Source organism: Gambusia affinis, linkage group LG13 (assembly GCF_019740435.1).
Source record: "Gambusia affinis linkage group LG13, SWU_Gaff_1.0, whole genome shotgun sequence".
Lineage (NCBI taxonomy): Eukaryota > Metazoa > Chordata > Actinopteri > Cyprinodontiformes > Poeciliidae > Gambusia > Gambusia affinis.
This window is the reverse complement of record NC_057880.1, coordinates 443,666-463,830: the sequence shown is the minus strand read 5'-3', so window position 1 is coordinate 463,830 and position 20,165 is coordinate 443,666. Positions and strand designations below refer to the sequence as shown.

Genomic DNA, 20,165 nt, shown 5'->3' with positions numbered 1-20,165 from the left:
GAACGGAGTGGCAATGTAATCACAATGCACTGTAAGCTATGTAATGTGTTTTGAGGCAGTTGACCAAAATCCCTAACGATTTTTAAATTCCCCCCAGACATTTTTTTAGGTCTGAAAAGTAGGACATGTCCGGGAAAAAGAGGACGTCTGGTCACCCTAAAGAAGTGTTATGTTGATATGTAATTGTGGTGTTGCTGCGATTGTTGTTAGGACTAAGACCAAGACGTGTCTCACACCCCCATTGGGATCCTGACCATCATTCCTGAGGACAGGCAGGCCTCCACTGACTCACTGCACCTCCAGTCTTCAAGTACTGCCATCATTTTGGAAGGAAGTCTTGTCATGAATGATCTTGGGAATCTTCCACATGCCATGTGCTTGCTCTTTGGACTTATTTATTCTCTGAATTTGAGTACCTCAACAACTGAAGTACACCTTTGACTTCATCCAAAGGGTGCTTCTGTCACTTGGACATAAATCCTAAAACCAAAAAATACAATCACTCAAAAATCTTCTGATGCAATGAGTGAATGTGATGTGACATTATGGATCAACGTTGATACCTTTACCCTTATTGGAAAAGTGATTTTTATTTCTTGTTTGATTCTTTTTTTGTTGGAGAGAGCATCATTGCATTTGCAGACTACTAAATGGATTTATGTTACTGAGGAGAAACATTACTTCACTTCACTACTTCACTATTTACTTTATCAATGTTATGATGAATGTTGGGCTCTAGTATTGAGAATTGAGTTTTTGTTTCACACCAGTCAACAAAGACATTTAAGCAGGGATTCTCAAAGTTTTAAAGACTGAGGGCCATTTGAAGGATTCAATATTAGATTGAAGGCTACCCTAGAAAAAAAGTCATGTCATTTTTTTTCCCTAAAAAAAGTCTATGGAAAACTTTGTTTCCAGGTTAGTGTGTATGTAACCACACTTGAGAACCTTGTATTTAAGGTAAACTTGTTTAATTATTAAACATTTTTTCCATTCAAACTGTTGTCTGTTGGCTCTTCGTTCCAATAACTTAACACTTTTGGTTCATCTTACTTGAACATATCAAGGCAATTGGTTTCCTGATATTTTGCAAGTAATGTGAACTCTTAAACGTGTAAGCATAACTTATTTTTATGAGTACTGCTTAATTGGCATAACTCACAATTTGAAGTAGTCATAATTGACATTTTATAGTCAACTTTACTAATGATTTTGAGTTAACGGCACTCAAGTTTACTGCCATTATCTGAGTGGTCTAAACATAGTTATTTTTAGCAATAACACCTTAAAATGAATTAGCTACTTTACTTGAAGATTTTGAGGCAATCGGTTTCCTAACTTTTTCTAAGTAAAGTGAACTTATTACTTTTTACAGTGTAAATGTTTACGTCATGCCATTTTATTGTGGAAATTATGTCCAAATTTAGTTTAAAAAAGCAATAAAACTAACCAGAATTGGTGAGGTCTAATAGGTAACAGTAGGAGGCTTTTGGTACTTTCCTGAGAACAGATGTTCCATCAGGCGTGTCCTTATTGGCTGGAAAAGACTGAATGGAGGAGAGGAGAGGCTCTGAATGAAGTGAAGATCTGTTGTAGAACCGCTACAAACTTCACTGTAGCAGTGAAGTTTGATCTGGTTTGAATCTCAAATTTAAACAAGTCAGACAAGCAAAAGCCTTGTCTGACTTGTGGGAAAACATGGGAAACATGGCAAAAATGAGGAGCGCAGCATGTATGGAAAAACAAAAGAGGCATGATTAAATTATTTTAAAAGTCTCAAAACTGATATTTATGCATGTGAAAATACATCTAGGACAGTCTTTCTCAAACTGTGGTCCCCGGACCACTGGTGGTCCGCAAGGTACTGCATGTAAACGACCGTTTATTTGCCGTGACCTGAGCTCAAAGTGTGACATTCCAGTTAGCTTACTGAGTGTCGATGTGTCATTCACTAGTGATTGGATTTCTTTGAATGGTTAGGGTAGGAATCGCTCCAGTTAGTCAGAACTGTTCTTTGTATTTAATAAATTTGCTTGGTAATGAATTTTGCTTTGCTTTCAAATCAACAGCTAATGTTATTTTTTTGAAATTAAAATTATTAAGTTAAATGAATACAATTGATAGAAATGGATTAATTATTTATTTTTATGTTTAATGGTGCAGAAAAGGATTTGTTTTTTCTCTGTCAAAGCAAATCAAGTCTATTTTTCTTTAATTGTGCTTCTGAATCATAAATAGTCCTAAATGTTATTAATGCACATAACACTTGGTAGTAAAGAACAACTTCTTTTTTTTATTTCCATGTGTTTGACGTCATTGGAAAGTTTAGACACTTTCAGAATCTGTAAATAACTTAAAATGCCCAAGTAGACGTGTTCATGGCTTTGTTGTGACCAGTCCCATTTACCAAACAGCACCACTCTTCTAATTACGATGAACAAAGAAAACAACAACATGAGTTAAGAAGACTAATATTTTCATTTCAGGTTGCATTATATATTCAGATGTGTTATCGCGAGGGTAATTTGGTAGGTGGTCCATGATTGTTTGTTAAATGGGTCAAGTGGTCTTTGGCCTGAAAAAGTTTGAGAAACACTGGTCTAGGATGAAGTAGACCAGTAGTTCATCCTAGAAGAATGAAGAACATCAAAAATATTGATGTTCTTCATTTTATGTATTTATTTATTTGGAGTTTTTTTTACGCTGAATAGAAAACAGAAAAAGAAATTGTCTCAAAGAAATGAATGAAAGTAATTAAAGAAATAAGAAAACTTCTTAAAAAGAAATATTTCTCAAGCCAAACTCACTGGAAACCACCAGTTTATATTTTTGATCAAATCTTTCTCAAATAAACGTCTTTGATGATAATTATATATTAATCATAATTAAAATAAATCATATTTTCTTTTAGTTATTTTTTTTATATAGGAAGTATTTTATCAACATTAATATTCCCAAATTCTTCTCAAAATATTTGTTTTAAAAAGATTTGTTAGCAGTTTTTCTGACACTTTTATGTTATTAATATTGAAATAGGCAAGAATTTGTCATCTTATTGGAAACCTCTGATAAATCCTGCATGGATGGATTCTTAAATCCAGGGCGGATGTTTGGTAGGAACCATGTAGAACCATTTTCTACATGATGCCCTTTAAATCCAGCTTTTCTCTGTCCTGTTGGAATCCAGAAACATTTACAAAACGTTAATATGAAAATGTGAAGAGAAATGCATGAATTCTCAGGGCAACCAGCAGATTTATGCTTGAGTAATATCTAATCAGTGATTTTAGTGCTTGTGATATGTTCAGCTCCAAGTGATCTCCAAACATCAGCTGGCCGGAAGCTAAGCAGATAAAAAGGGCTCTCTGTCAGAAATGACTGCTCTCCCAGCCGTGAGCAGCCTGTTGATCAGCACATGGAACAGCGTTCCCCACTGCACATGCAGCGCAGGCCTAAACGTCCTAAGGGAATGACTCAGAGACACACACCCACAGTGTCAGTGGCCTAATGTACATGTTTTGACCAGTCATGCTCCTTTCCCACGCCAGCGCTGAACCCTGGACTGAAGCCAGCAGATTCTGTTCTCAGCTTAAAGTCAAACATCTAGCTTTATCATGCAAACACATATTTGGTTGATCTGGGAGTCTTTGCAATAGATGCTTGTGAGATGCTTTTGAATAAAACGATTGGGCGAAATCATAATTCTGAGTCAGTTTAAATTTTTGAAGTAGTTTCCTTAAACCCAGAAACATAAATCCAGTTTTACCAAAGTAGAATGTGTCTGATTTTTTTTTTATCACAAAGAACACAGGAAAGTTGATCTTTTAAAAACCGAAACCTCCAAGACATTGGTACCACAATTAAAGCAGGAAAAGATTGCCTAAACCAATGTCCTCCAGCCATGCTCCTGAAGGTGCCGCAGGCCTGAGGCGTTTCCTTCAGACTAGATGATTCCAACTGATTGTTGACTAACAGGTGTTTGCTGAAGTTAATCATCTGAATCAAAACATTGTTCTAGTCAGAGAAAATCCAAATGCAATCTGTCGTCAAAGTGACAGAAAACACTAAACGTTATCCTGAACACACCATCCTCATAAAACATGGCCTGGGGACTTTTTTCAGCCAGAACAGGGTAGATGATTAGAGTTTAGGGGAAGATAAATGGAGGTAAATGCATCATAAAATGTTTGTTCTAGGACAGAGTTTCATCTTCTGGGAAGAGAAGGACCTAAGCATCCAGGAAGAGCTACAAAGAAAAGTTTAGATTGAAGCGTAGCCCAGAACCGGCGTGACCTAAATCCAATCGGAAATGTTTGACAAGACTTTTCAAACAATTTATTTGGAGCTACAGTTCTGTAGCTGAATATAAATCAGTTGTGGTGTTGAACATAACTCATGATAGTCACTCATAACTATATATCTCCACTTTTTCCTCGGCAGTGTGCAGCAAAGGTCAGGCAGTGAGCAGTCAGTACCGTATGCTGGCCAAGAATGGTGGCTACATCTGGGTGGAGACTCAGGGAACTGTCATTTACAACAGCCGCAACTCTCAGCCTCAGTGCATCGTGTGCATCAACTACGTCCTGAGGTCGTGAAGACTTTCTGAGCAAAATGCCTGGAAGAGCTTGTTATTCTCTGACTCCTGGAAGCTTACTGTTTGTTCTCACACGGTGCAGTGACGTGGAGGAGAAGTCCATCATTTTCTCCTTGGAGCAGACGGAAGCGCTGTTCAAGTCGCCAAATATGAGCAGCTTCTTCACCATCGAAGGAGCCAGCATGAATGCAGAAACGGGAGCTTCTCTCTACAAGAAGTTCAAGACGGAGCCGGAAGATTTGGCTCAGCTAGCTCCGACTCCTGGAGACACCATCGTCTCCCTCGATTTTGGTCTGTTTGGACCTCTGACAATTTTCTGAAAATCTTTTGGGATGTTTTTGCCCTCAAAAAAGACACTTCTATTTGTCTCACTTTTGATTTTGATTCTTTGCCTTAGATCGCACTGAGTTTGAGGAGTCCCAGCAGCCAGCGCCTTTCACCCCGGTGTCTTCTTCACCCATGCCCCCTCCTGGACCTCTGTGTTGGACAATCGAGAGCCAAAAGCCAGCTCCTGTGGCTACAGCTCAGACCCTGGTTCCAGCTCCTGGGGACCCACCTAACAGAGCCAGGGCGTTCACCGTGCAGCAGAATCCTCCACCGGGCAGTGCCACCCCAAGCCTCAGCAGCTGCTCCACGGTGAGGAGGAGAATCAGGAAGATGATTGAGAAGCCCCATTGTTCTGTTGAATGGCTTAATTAGGCCGCCACTGGTTGATTGAGTTTATATCCTGGTTTTTTTGGTCTGCATTCAGCGAGGTCAGTCAAAGCGGGCAAAGTGTGTGAGAATATCGGGGGTGGAAGTTTGGATAGATCAGGCCATTAGCTTTCAATGGAGCCTTTGTCATGACAAATCTTTTGCTCCTTCTTTTCTCTCATGTCTTTTACGTCTTTGTCCATTCTCCCGGCTTCTCCACTCGTCTCATTTTGCCGTTTTCCATCTGCAGCCCAGCAGCCCAGGTGATTACTACAGCTCAGTGGAGAGTGACCTGAAGGTGGAACTCACTGAGAAGCTGTTTGCTCTGGAGACTGAGGGAAACGACAGCACTGTACACGCAGAGGTGCATCTCATCATATCCAGTGGGAACCAAACATCCACTTCAGAGTTGAACAACAGAAATCAAGACAGAATTACTCCATTTCAGGGTCATAATGCTAAAAAGTATTTTGAATACTTTTTATAACATTTTATAAATCTCTGTTAGTGTATATTGGTAGTTCAGACCAATATCTACCAATAATCAAATATAGCTTACAATTAATAAAACAAAAAACAGATAAGGTAAGATAAGATAAGTTTATTAGTCTCCCATAGGAGAAATGTATTTTGGAAACAGGGGCAAAACTGCAATACAACAAAAAAAGCCCATCCAAAAGGACAGTAACCATAAATATATACATAAAAACAAAAAATACATAATTTGCACAAATATCAGATCGGCAGTACATCCCCATAACCATTTCCATTCACATACAATACATCCTCTACATCAGGGGTGGGCACTCCTGGCCCTCGAGGGCCGGTGTCCTGCAACTCTTAGATGTCTCCCTGGTTCAACACACCTGAATCCAATAGCTGAATCACCTCCCAAGTGCAGTCAGGTTATCCAAAGTCCTGCTAATTACCTCATTATTTGACTCAGGTGTGATGAAGTAGAGGGAGGACCAGGGTGTTCCTGGTCCTCCCTCCCTCGAGGAGGTCTAGATCTGGAGTGTTGATAATCTTACTTGCCATCTTCACCAGACTTTGAATTTCAGTTTTAAATTTAATAGTAATATTTCCAAACCATCCAGTGATGCCATATCTAAGAATAGACTTGACTGTTGCCCTATAAAAGATCAACATTATCATTTTAGAAATGCCACACAATCAAAGTTGTCTAAGAAAATAGACATGCTGGTGAACCTTTACACATACATTTGTTACATGTGTGCGCTAACTCAGATCGCCATCTATGTACAAACCTAAATATTTAAAGATGTGACCTGTTTGATGGAGCAGCCATTATGGATATAGGACTCCGGTCACTGATTCAAAAAATTCAACAGTTTTTGAGGTGTTTATCTGTAGCCAGTTACGCCAAGTGTCAGGCTGGAGAGCAGATGCTAACTTTAGCATTATTAGCAGCTAACGTTTAACTTTTTCCTCTCCCATTGAGCATTTTGTTGTTAAAAATAAAGCTAAAGAATATGCAAACGGTCTAAATAACTAAAATGGGAAACATTCGTTCTGAGTTGAGAATGTTTTGAGACGCTTTAAAGGACAGAGTAATAGATGGATTTTACAGAAAGTAAACATTGTAAAACATGAATACAGTGGAGCCCATGATGGTTTGGGACCACAGTCACCTGTGAATAACTGAAATCCAAAAATACTTCATTACGGACTTTTTTTTTTTTTAGCTATTTCTTATCTACCCCACCAGTACAGTAAAGACATGTAAACATGTGACAATATTTACCACTATTGTATTTCCCCATGCATTGATACTATTACTGCACTAGCTCAATAAGATGGCATTCCTGTTAGGGTTTACCTTCTTTCTGTTATGTACTCCACATAAAGACGAGCTCTAAATAAACCTGTGCTACACATAATTGTAACAACAAAATTATTCATAAATTATTTCTCTTTTTTTTCTTAATGCACATCCAAATTCTGCCAGATGAACAATTTAAAACTGGTAGAATCTTTTGTCTACTTATCTTGTCTTTATTACTCAACTTTGTCTGATAAAAACAAAGTTGAATTAGCCCCAGGAATTAGTTTGTTCAGGAACTATTTTCTGTTTTACTTCAAAATAAGAGTAGAGCAGGATGTCGGACACCAGACAAAGTCATGCTGGCAGACTGTGACTAGAAATGCTGACTGAATATCAGTAAATGTTCTAGCTCTATATCTTGTAAAATGAATTTCTTAATCCACTAGTATTTAGCAATCTCTACTAACTCAAACTCATGCGATTTGAAATAATCCATTGCTACTTAATAAACACAATTTGCTCATAGTCAAATTGTTAAAGGATTCCTTAAAATATCTTCTGTGTATCGGTTTGTATTGATATTAATGTGATTTATTTGCTATAGGTGTTTTAGTTGAGCGTAACCTTTTACCCATTTTGTTTGTTTCTTCTTTTGTAGGAGGACTTGAGTGACTTGGATTTGGAGACTCTGGCCCCTTACATCCCAATGGACGGAGAGGACTTCCAGCTCAATCCAATCATTCCGGAATCGGAGCCCCAGGAAGCGGCTCAAGCAGGGTCCCTAGGGAGCCTGTGCAACCTTAGCATCCACCAGAGCTGCAACAATGTAGCCAGCCTCTTCCAGCCTCTCACCTCCCCTCAGCCTCAGAACCGCTACCAGCCGCAACCACAAGCATCCTGGGCCACGGATGGGAGGAGAGGCTCCAACCAGAACGCCATGGAAACACGACAAAGGTCGTGCATGATGATCCCCATACAGAACCCCCCTTTCCGAGGCCTAGCTGGCACGCCACTGTCATCCATGCAGTGGCCTCCAGACCCGATAATAACCTACCAACATCGGCAACATCCGCCGAAGGCCTGTCTGATTGACGACATGTTGGGCGGAGAGCAGCCGTCCTGCCAGCAGAACACATCACACCTAGTGCACAAACAGAAGTGAGGTTGCATCAGAGCACACTTTATTAAAGCTGCCATGTTTAACTTTTATACTTATTTTTTTTTTCACATATTTGTTAGTTATCTTCATGTTGTGTCAGTATAAAATGGATAGTCTGTGAAAAAACTGAGCTTCTCTCTGTGCTAACTGCAGAAAGACAATCAGAAACAGCCAATCAGAGCCAGGAGGCGGGTCTTAACGTTGCCAGTCACTCTCGTGCTCAGAACCCTGCCTCTACAGCTGGTTTTCCACAACATAGCCTGCCACAAATGCTAAGGCTGGTTAGCACGGCAACTCATGTTTTCCTGGAACACTGAGTTGATTCTTCACTGAGAGCAGCATACATAAGGATGATAGAAAAGATTAAGCTCCTCCTGGCTCTGATTGGTTGTTTTTGGTGGGGAGCTGTGTTTCTTTAGATGACAGTAGGAGCTCACAGAGGAAATCATATTTTTGTAAAAGTTACTTACAAAAATATGCAAGTATTTTTGTAAGTAAGGGTACAGTGTTCCAAAATATTATGATAATTGGATTTAAGTGTCATAAAGATTTAATTTTTGTTGTTCCATTGAATTCATAGATGGTATTGTGTCTCAGGACTCTTTGAATCTACTTAAGAAAGTGGAAAACTCCTTAAGAAACCTGAAACCTTAAGGAGGCTTCAGCTTTCAAGCAGTATGGGAAAGAGAAAGGATTTCTCTGCTGCCAAAAAGCATCAGATAGTGTAGTGTCTTGGACATGGTATGAAAACATTAGATATTTAATGAAAACTGAAGCGTGATCTTTGTACTGTGAAGAGATTTGTGGCTGATTCAGGACAAAGATTGGTTTGTGCAGATAAAGGCATAATGAGGAATGTTTCTGTTAGACAAATTCATCAAATTAAGAGAGCAGCTGTTAAAATGCCTTTACAAAGCAGCAACAGTTATTTGAAGCTGCTGGTGCCTCTATAGTTCCACGAAAATAACAATGTAGGATCCTGCAGAGGATCAAACCCTGTTATGCATAAACCCACTATTAGGCTACCACTAACCAGTGATCACAAGCAGAAACTGTTGTGGTGAATCCAGACATACATGAAGACTCATTTTCAAATAGTCTTGTTCACTGATGAATGCTGTGCAAGCCTGGATGGAGTAATGGATGGGTGGTGGATGGCCGCCATGTCCCAACAAAGTTCCCACTTTGAGGTGGTTTAGTCATGCTTTGAGTGGGAATCATGAGGAGAGAGCTGGTCGGCCCCTTTAGAATTCTGAAGGATCACTTTCTTCCATGGTACAAAAAGAAGAACCGTACTTTACGTAGCAAGATCATCTTCATGCATGACAATGAATGCTGCAAGGAATACCACTGAGTCATTGACTGCTGTGGGCATAAAAGGGAAGAAACTCATGGTGACTCAGGCAGAAACTATCCACAAACTCACAAGTTCAGTGAAAGCAAGAACTGTGAAGGGGTCTTATGTTAACATATAACTCGGTCTGTTGAGATGTTTTGATTGAAATAGTTTTAAATTTTAGCAAATGTGATCACTTAATTCTGCTCATTCAAAGAATGACCATTTGCAGTTCCTTGTAATCCATAAAATGTTTTCAAAATCTGCTGTGCATAATCATTTGGAACAGTGCGTTTTAAATTTTTTATCAGGTTTGTTCAATAAAATTTGATTTAAACAAATAGTTTGTGACTTGAAAATCATACTGACTATCATTTATATTGACCATTGAGGAAAATCTGAGAAATCCTCACTTTCATAATCTTTTGGAACACGGTGTAAATAGAAAAAGTTGTAACTGTAGAATGTGTTCATAAATATTTGTATTTATTGGTTTGTAAAGGTCCATTGATAATTTTGTGCAAGCCTACAAAGATCTGGATCCAGGAAGAGTGGCCACGAATAACAGCATCAAGCGTTCTTTCAACCAGATGGCGCTGGTGAGTTTTCCCTATAAAATCTTGCTCCCATTAGTTTTGTGGCCATGGCCAATTTTTAATTTTATCTGATTCAATAATTTTTTCTTCAACAACTATAACTGGCAGCTTTCACAGCCTTTTTTAGATGCTCTTAGTGGTCATTATTCAAGGTCCATTTTTACCACTGCATACATGGATTCAGTGTGTAAATTAAACTGTGGGAAGCAATGTTCACTATATGCAATGAGCTGATGATGCTGAGAGTCAAACGCAGGAGCCGTAGTGTGACAGCCCCTGTCTGGAAACATGGCTAAGCATGGATTGTGGGAAATGAAGAAATTTGTCACAAGAAATGTAGATAACTATGAACTATGAACTTTTACATTTGAAGCTTTCAATGTTGTCAGAAAAAGGAGATTCATGCGCTTAATGTCTGATTTGCCATAACTATTTATTTAATTAACTGGTGCCGGCTGGGGTGGCAACAGGGGTGGCAAGGCTTTCAGTTGGGGTGTCAACTGCAACCCCCTGTGATCCCAATAGATCAGCCCCTGGCCTATACCTGGCCAATTTAAGTAAGACAAGTGGAAATTATCATTTTTTTGCATTTAATTAAAAATCCTTGAAGTACAAATTACCATATTTTACTATTGCGCCTTTTACAAAAACATAATATCCTGGTTTTGAGAGCTCTAGAATATCGATTACAAGCTTTTATTGTTTTGCACCAGGTCTGTGCATGTCATTAAGAGCTGAAAAGAATTGAGCGGTTTGTGCATTTAAAATTTTTATTTGATCATTAGAAGGATGGATGGCCTCACTGCACTTTTTGCTTTTCAGGGTGAAAGAAAGCTGACGGATGCCATATGGAAGAAGATGAGAGGTGATGGCTGCATGGATCGCTCCCTCAGCACGGGGTCACTCACAGGTATCTTTCTGTGTTTGTTATTTCACTCATCTGATTGTTCCAAATATTCACAAGTCTTCCTGTTAACTTGTGTCTCCTCTCAGAGTCGGCGACGATGGGCCGGATGATTCCAGGCCTCGGGTCCATGTGCCCCGCCTCGCTGCAACAACACAGGACGTCACGGTATCCAGGGGCCGGGATTAGTGGGCCAAACGAAAAACCCTTTTCCAGAAAGAGCTGCAGCAACACGGAGTATAACGTGATGTCTTCAGGTACAAATGTACTATGTTTCATGAACTCTGTAGTACTATCATATAAGCAGTTTTCCTTCGTACATTTCACAATACAGGTCAGTGATACTGATCTGAAAAAGTATGTGAAGTAGGTGAAACCTGCAGAAACCCTGTTTTTATTAACAATTGATTATGCATTTCCGCACGAGATTGTGTTTACCCTGATCTAAATCTCAGGATCTTATGACTGATGGCACGTTCTCGCTGCGTTTGAAGCAATTCTTGCTAATGTTTCCCTTTGAAACCTCCATCTGACGTTACTAAAAGCGTCGTCAAGACGTTCAAACTTCCCCTGCCAATATTTTTGTTTATGTCCTCTTCCAGGCATGGCAAGTCGTTTGCTGGGCCCTTCGTTTGAGCCCTCCTGCTTGCCGCAGCTGACCCGCTATGACTGCGAGGTCAACGTCCCACTGCAGGGCAGCCTCCACCTCCTCCAGGGCTGTGACCTGCTGCGAGCCCTGGACCAGAGTACCTAAAGCCCGGCCCTTTCACCGACTCAGCATAAAGCCTGGATATCACCTCTGAGCCTCAGCCTGCAGTCCGTGACTTCTGCCTGTTCTCTGCCTCTGAACCTCTTGGGGCCGACTTCAGAGCCCTGAGACGAAGCTACTTGTAGAGCACAGTATCCATGACCACATCCTGCTTTACTCACCCCCCACCCTTCTTCCTGCCCTGCCTCTAGTTCTCAACATAAACTAAAATATGCAATATAATACCAGGCCCAAGCATTACATTCATATTTTCTTCACCCTAAAATACTGTAACATAAACTGGACGCAGGCTGAGTGGAAGAGCGACCAACCAACACCAAACGGGTCAGCATGTGGAGGAGAAAAAGGTCAATGCTGGTATTTAACAGATTATATCATGTTACTCTCACTTGTGTTGTGTATTAAAGTTTTGTCAGAATGTCTGGAGCTGCAACTGCAGTCCCAGGCCTGCCTTCTCTCAGTGTAGCTTTGAGCAACACACATTGTGCTCTTTTGTTGTTTTTGTGGACAGACTTTAGCCTTTCTCACCAGCTCGCATCGTCTTTGAGCTGAGACACCGTAACACAAACTGGTCGCAGCGTTACACCTCTATTAAATCTTTATATTTTTTACTTTAGTCTTCATCAGTCTGTACTACTAACCAAACTGAATATCTTAATTGAATTGATGCAACACTGCTGTATAAAGACTAGCCTTCTCATGTATTTTGGGTTCTTACTCAGCCAGCTAGTAGATTCTTCAGATTTTTTCTCATTGCGGTATAACCACGTACATGTAGTAATGTGTAAGTTAAATATTAGACATTTCTGTCTTAAATCAGATTATTTTGAATGTGTCTGTGTTTATCTAGAATAACATCCTAAATGACAACAGGGTATTATTTTCTTTTTGTGCTGATTTTAGTCTCCGAATTTTCAGGTTACACATATTCATGCATTATCTAATGCACACATTTTTGCATGAGATAAAAAAGCAGCAGTAGCGTGCACAGATTACTGGGGAGGGCGGAGAAATACAGATCTGTTTTTATATTTCATGGTTCTAGAATAATTAAATCCATATGATTTTAGTTCCATTACAAATCAGAGATTTGTTCCTAATTTCCGATGTCTACTTTTGTTTTGTTCATAAATTAGCAGACATTCATTAGGGAGCAGAGACAACATACCAAAAGTTTTTATTTTAAATTAAGACAAAATGATAAAACAGCTTCTAGCACTTTGTGTTTGCTATGATGGTTGCTTGCATCACATAGCTAGCTAACTAGTTAGCTCTTATTTCATCGGTTGGTGAATCAACCCCTGGTTAGTTCGTTCATTCAAATGTCCCAGATGGTTGTTGAATCAGCCTGTGTGAACAGTCAACAAGTCTTTGTATAAAATATGGTTTTCTTTCTAGAAGCTTCTGACATCACTGAGTTTGCCTGTTAGCTGCATACTTACTAATCTGATAAATGTCCTTTTGTTTATTTTATTCCAAGCTATTCACCACTCAGTTAATCAATCTAAAATTGTACAATAGCAGTTGATTTGACTGTGCATGTCTTGCTTTTAGTTTCCAATTCAAGACTGACTTAATATATATATTTTTAAATCACTTGACTGAAAAAAGAATCAGTAAATAATATTTTTCACCTAAGGCATTAAGTTTAAGTTTTAAGGTTTTTTAGCTGTAAAATGTTACGTAAACTGACCTTTTTTCATAATTTGATGTGTGTTCAATCAGCTTAGTTCAAAAGTAAAAAAAAATACTTTGCAATTGCATAACAGAGACATGAAAGGAATACATAAGTATAAGTTTTTAGTGAAAAGGAAATGATTTTCTGAAAAGGAAATGATTTTCAGCATGGGGAAAAAGTAGAAATAAAAAGAATGTGAGATTGTAAAAGATTTAAAGGTGTTTTTGAAAATGACTCAGGTTAATCAGAGGGCATGTGGAGGGACTGAAACGGGCATCTTGGCCAGTCAGGAGGGCACTTTAACCATGTAGAAATGTTTGAGGGTTTTATGGGTTCAGCTTGTAGAAAAAAAGTCAGACAGTTTCAGTTGCCCCTTTAGAGCACTGAGGTCAGGCCATGACTTCTGTGCTCACCGCTGTGCAAACCAGACAGAGGAAGAAGAAAATCACATATTTTTCACATTAAAAGTGAATGTTGTAAAAAAGCAGAAAATTGTGAAAGCAGAGTTTATATATTTTCCAGTTATTGGACAAGGCCAGCTCCTGTTTTATTCTCACCAGAGAATAAATAATGAAATTCTGTAAATTGTTACAGAATTTCATTATTCCTCATAAGTTCATTTCCACCCTGCTGATGTCAGCGAAACATATTTCTCTTCTTCTCCTTTATTTCTTTATTTCTGTGTCTCGCTGTCTCTTTCTGAAGCTAATGTCTCTGTGTGGTGATCACTTTTAAAGTATTGATCTGTACACATACACGTTATGTATTTAAAATCAGAACTAATGTTGAACATGGTGTTTTTAATGTGTCCTGGTACTTTGTCCTCAGTTGCTCCTCTTTCCATAGACGCTGTTTAGGTAAGAACTCTCTTTGGCCAATTCCTGTCATCCTGTTTCCGTGTTGTGGTGTTGGGCCACACCTTTTCCCTCCTCCACCAGTTTTCTTTCCTCTCTTTTATTCTGAAATATCTGTTGAATCTGTTGGCTGGCCAGTACTGTTGTTGTTCTTACTTTTACACAAAAAAGAGGGAAAAAAACAGATCAGAGTAAAAATGTTGAACGTGTGTTTTCTAAGTTTCTTTTTTCAGATATGTAGCATTTGAAATATTGTAAGGACAGTGAAGTTGCCACATAACTGCATAGTTTTCAAGTTGCTTCTATAAAAAAATGGTGCTTCATAGAGCATGTATGTGTCATTTTTAGAACTTTTATTACAGGTTTTGGACCAACTAACACTGATTTATTTTGATATTCTCTTATTTTTTTTTTTTTTTTTTTTTTTTTTTTTTTAGTAATTAGTATTATTTGAATCCATACAATGTGCCTTATCATGACATTATGTAATGACTTCACCCTTCAAGTGCACAGTTTGCTCCCTCAAAATAGTCGACTAAATCCTTCAGCTTCAGCTGTTGTTAATTAACAAATAACTTTTGTGAAAATATTTTTTGGTTACTCTGCTCCAACAAAATATTTAATATTTTACATGTGAAACAGCAGTAGCTTTATTGTTGTTATTATTAGCATGGGCTGGTTATTGCTATCAGCTAAAAATTTAAAAAAGGACTGGAGATTCATGTGGAAAGCAGGAACCTGCAGGCTAGCCAGGTATCAGGTTACAGTTGTTCATAAGGACCCTGATGAAGCTGCTCTTGTTTGAAAGGTTTAAGGATTAGCAGGAAAAGATTTGACTGCAGGGAGAAGCTGAACTTTATTTTAGTTTGGATGAATGCTGAAGTGAGGATTTCCTGGCGGTAGTGCTGTAGGTAATGGCAGTAAGGTGTTTGTATGTTACAGTTAAAATCTAGCAAAACTTTATTTCCTTTAAGAGTTTAAAGAAAATCACTACTGGTAACAGGCCTCTTTTTGCTCAGTACAACACTTTATTTTACTTTAATTGCAAGCCAAATACTATATTAATTGGGGAATATAAGTGAGTATGTCACATTTCATTGCAGATTTTATACTGCAAAAATAACCTCATCTTATTTCTGAGTAAATAAATCAATGTCCAGTCTGATAGTTTTGCTAAATTTCATTTGCATTAAATGCATCTGAGCAACAAAACGGAAGACAATTGTTTACCTTTTCAAATTAACACACTTCCTGTTTGTGGTCATGTTTGGTAAAAACTAAATAAAGCAAACAAAAATCTAAGTAAGCCGTCAGGTCACATAACTTAAACATGAATGCAACCTTCAGTTGTTATGATTTTACTTTTATTTTTAAACATTGGTGGTATCATTCTGTGTCTAATAGGCCACCTCCCAGATAAACTAAAAGTCAGAGCAGGATTAACTTTCCTCTATGTTTTCACACATTCACCTAAAATAATTACTTCTACAAAACATGAGAATCATTTTAACACATTAATGTTTTTCCGCTTTGTAAATCACTTATTTTTCTCTACACACCATCTTGTTCTATGAGTCCATTTTTATTTAGGGCAAGAACACAATTTTATCTCTAATTAAATAAGATGTTCCTCGTCTTTCAAAGTGGAAAAAAAGTTATATCTGTCTCTGGAGTTATGTATAGAATCATGTAAAGAATGTAGAATTTTTGAATTACTCAAATAAGTTTCCAGTGAAAAAAAAAAAAAAAAAAAGCACCTTACTAGATATTTGTTAAGATGTTAGTTGTTGAAAATAAAAGTGCAATATTGTCCAGTCACTAAGTTGATGTTTTTGGAGACCAAAGAGGGATGACTGACAAGAAACCAGCATGTTGAATAAAAATCAAACCAGAACAACGCCTGAGATGGATTCTGTTGTTCTTTAATCAGCTCTTCACATTGAGACCACATCAAAACAATCTACTTCTGTAGAGAGGTTTGGCCGGCAGAAGTTGAATTAGAAACGTTTCCCTAAAGGAGAAATCCCACCTCCCATGAGCTTCTGCTTATACAATTTCAACCAGAAATGATATTTGAGAAAATTTGATCAAAGAAAACAAAAAACAGCAATTTTATATTTAGAAATACAAAAACATTAAAAATAAAAACATGGGAAGCAAACTCAACATACTGTGCTCCTTGAAGGGTTTTGCCCAAAAAGTGACAAATGGATGTGGCATGAAGCCTTCCTCTTCTACCAACTCTTCATCATTTTTCTTCTTCCCACTGGGATCCATGTCCAACTACTTGGTTTCTGCTGTTGTCATTATCATACCATACAGTTATATGAGCTAATTCAGATATATTTTAATATGCTAAATTTCCTAATGATCTTATAATATATTGTTATCATTATTACTATATGGGGACTTTAACCCTGTAAGAAGTTTGTGTTTCTGCACTGATATCTTATTAAAGCATACTGATCTTACCTAACAGAGACTATGTGTGTTTATTGGACTATATTTAGATTGAATTGATGTTCTACAAGTTGTTTTAATCATTAAAAAGTCAATTGTAATAAAAATGTATTATCTTGACACATGTTTGTTTTGACTTTGTGAAAGTTTGTCTGGCTGACCTTTCACCTCTGAAAACATTTATTGATATCTTTAAAATGATAGTGGCCCAAATTAAATTGTTTGCAGAACAAACATTTGACGCCAGTTTCATTTGATTTAAAGAAAGTGGGAGGGGGGATTGTGGGAGGAGGAGGGGGCCTAAGGGTGTGAGGTAGGGCACGTAACTTCCCTCAGGTGTTTCTCCAGGGGTGTGGATTGTTTTTCAACAAACTGCACAAAACAGTGTTGAATCTTTCAGTTGCATTTCACTTTGAGAACAAAAATAGTTACACATCTAAGGAACAAAAGGCTAAATAGAATCAGAGAACTATGGTGACACCAAACAATTACAATGTTGAAACCAAAGAGCAAAAAGTTTTTCGCTATGAGCAGCCGCGCCAACACATCCAGAGTGACTTCAGGCTTATCAGCCTGCTTTTATGTGTCTTCTGCACTTCTTCCTTCCTCTGTAGGAAGACAGGAACCCAGTGTTTTTTACACACACACAAAACAAGCATGTAGCCTGTTCAAAGAGAAGCACAGGTAAACATCACTCACACACGCACACACCTTTGTTCCAGCTTTTTCCAAACGCTTTTGTTTCCCTCAAGCAGGGAGTCAAAAAAACATGGTGGAGGTAAAAAAACTGGGAGGAACCGGCGACTCAGGCTGACCATCTTCCTCGTTTCAGGTTTCTGAGGCAACTCTTTATCCGACGGACTGCTGCAAAACAATTTGTGCCACACCAAAACTTTCTAAAAACTCCCACACTCTCCACATGTCTACTGGGAGGTTTGGAAATGTGATGAAGTGTTTGGTTTTTGTAAATGTGTCAAATGTGCAGATGCAGATCTGCACATGGCAGAGCCACAGGCGGGCAGATGCATCTGAAGTATGAAAAAGAAACACAAACACTGAACTACGCTCACATGCATAACATTGACAGAATCAGACAATTATAATTTATCTTATACATTAGAAGAAAATAATTAAATAAAACAAAAATGTGGATTGATTTTGTTAGTATTTCTGCTTTTATAACACTTTTTAAAAACTAGGAAACTAGAACTCTATGAATTAAGATTATGAAGAAATGTGAGCAACAACAATCCATGACTCAAACATGCAGACAGCTTGGCAAAAACATTGAACTGTTTTCATATTTTTAATCACATTAAACCACAAACCTCAATGTATTTACCTTAGATTTTTTGTGGTAAGCACAAAATGGTCCAAAATAGTTTTGTAAGGTATACTAAATCTACTTTGGCAGACAATATGCAGAAGAAAACTCTTAGAGTTCTAAGTATTACACTTTTCAGATTTGTAAAAGATTTTCTCAAAACCATTTCTATGGTTTTCTATATTTTTCTATGTTGTGCTCTACTTTGTGTTGGTCTATCAAAAAAAATCCCTAAAACGAATTGAAGCTTGTGGCTGTTTTGTGACTGTGAGAAACATTGCATGAATTTTGCAATATACTGCTGCCCTGACAGTAAAACTCATCAGAAGGACTGAGTTCATTTCGATGTCGATGGGATCTGACTCATCTTATTTCAATCAGATTTTCTGTTTATTGGCATGCCTGCATGTCCTGTGGGATCTGTGTGTCTTGGAACTGTTGTCCTCTGAGCTGATCCGAGGACTTTCTGTTTACTTTGTCATTCCGTCTCAAAACACATTAGATCTCCAGCTGGGACTGTTCCCCCCAGCAGAGCTGCAAACAAGCACGCCCTTTCCCATGTCAAAAGGTCAGATGCCCAATGCAAATGGAAGATTTTCTGTGCGGCTAGCACAGCTTTTGGTTTTTCCTTCAGATGCTTCTCTTCAAAAAATTCTGCAAAGAGTTTCAGGCAAAACCAGTTTGAAAGCCTCTTTCACAGCTGAAATCAATCCTCTTTTGAAGAGCGTAAGAGTCATGCCAGTACTCTGTCTGTACTCTGGGATACACAAAGTGCCTAACAGAATGTCTTACTCCATAATCTACATTTGTATCAGATAAAAGTCTTTGTTAACCTGATCATATTATTGAGTCAAAATCCCAGCAACACTTGTGATTCCGTTTCTCAGCTGACCTCTGACTTTGGCTGCAGACAGGCTGCTCAACACATAAAAACTGTCAGACTTATGAACCTGATGTCACCAAAAATAAAATGAAGGGAGAGAAAGATCCTGAAGACTAAGAAATGATGCAGATGATGTTACAGAATCAACATGAAACATATATGAACTGGAAAGTGAACTCTGTAACCAGCTTAAAATGATTTATTATTCATAAGAACAACCTTATTATAAATAATAAGGTTGTTCTGCTTAGCTTAATTCTTAATCCTTAGTTAAGATGGCTAAAATGCATAGCTTTCATGTCATACATGTAGCACAGACATTTAATTTTAAAAATAATTTTATTTTAGTTTAATAACAATTTAAAATTTGCCTTTTAATTATGTAATTTCCTCCAGCAAGAGAAAAAAACAGAATGTCACCCTTTTTTATTTTGTAAACTTACATTAATTGAAAAATTCTCCATTCTGAGAAAAGCAGACCTCAGTGAATCAGTCAGCATTCGATATGTTAACTCTGGATTCAAGCTATTTTGGTCCTTTTAGTGAGAACGAAACACAATGGCTATCTATCAACTCCTAACTATTTACAAACTGAAGTCTTTACTGGGTTTTTGTTGCCTGTGGGAATGCTTTCATTCGGCATTCATACAATACTTGGCCAGATCAAGCCTTTTCAGTCTAGAATTGTATTATCAGCAATTGTTCTGACATCGGAAGCACAAAGACAAAGAGTTTACGTAATGATTACTCAATCATTCAACTGTTAACCCCTTTTCAATCCCAATTTGGCATGGTCAGGAACAGGGCCACAAAATAAATCTTTTGATGGGATAAGGTCAAAGGGCTTGGGTAAACAGAAAAACACAACGTGTAGACAGAAAATTAAAGTGATCATGGATTAAAATATCCAAAAGTATCTAAACAATAAGATATTTAGATATCTTATTATCTAAATCATAATAAGACAGACTGGTGACCTGTCCAGGGTGTACCCCGCCTCTCGCCCTTTACGTAGCTGGAGTAGGCACCAGCAACCCTCCTGACCCCACTAAGGGACAAGGGGGAACAGAAAATGGATGGATACAAATATATATTGATAACATTTTTACAATTCAAACCACACATTCAC

General features: G+C 38.0%; 1 protein-coding gene across 1 annotated transcript in view; it reads left to right on the top strand.

Annotated features, from left to right (window-relative positions):
* The window catches only part of epas1b (endothelial PAS domain protein 1b), a 76,952-nt gene extending 60,850 nt beyond the window's left edge, over positions 1-16,102 (top strand). The window contains exons 8-16 of the mRNA XM_044136566.1: positions 4,441-4,588; positions 4,677-4,885; positions 4,992-5,230; positions 5,538-5,651; positions 7,732-8,231; positions 10,071-10,167; positions 10,987-11,074; positions 11,158-11,325; positions 11,671-16,102. Of these exons, the coding sequence (XP_043992501.1) occupies positions 4,441-4,588; positions 4,677-4,885; positions 4,992-5,230; positions 5,538-5,651; positions 7,732-8,231; positions 10,071-10,167; positions 10,987-11,074; positions 11,158-11,325; positions 11,671-11,822 (1,715 nt within the window). The 3' untranslated portion in view covers positions 11,823-16,102. The remainder of the gene's footprint in view (positions 1-4,440; positions 4,589-4,676; positions 4,886-4,991; positions 5,231-5,537; positions 5,652-7,731; positions 8,232-10,070; positions 10,168-10,986; positions 11,075-11,157; positions 11,326-11,670) is intronic.
* Positions 16,103-20,165: the final 4,063 nt, after the last annotated feature.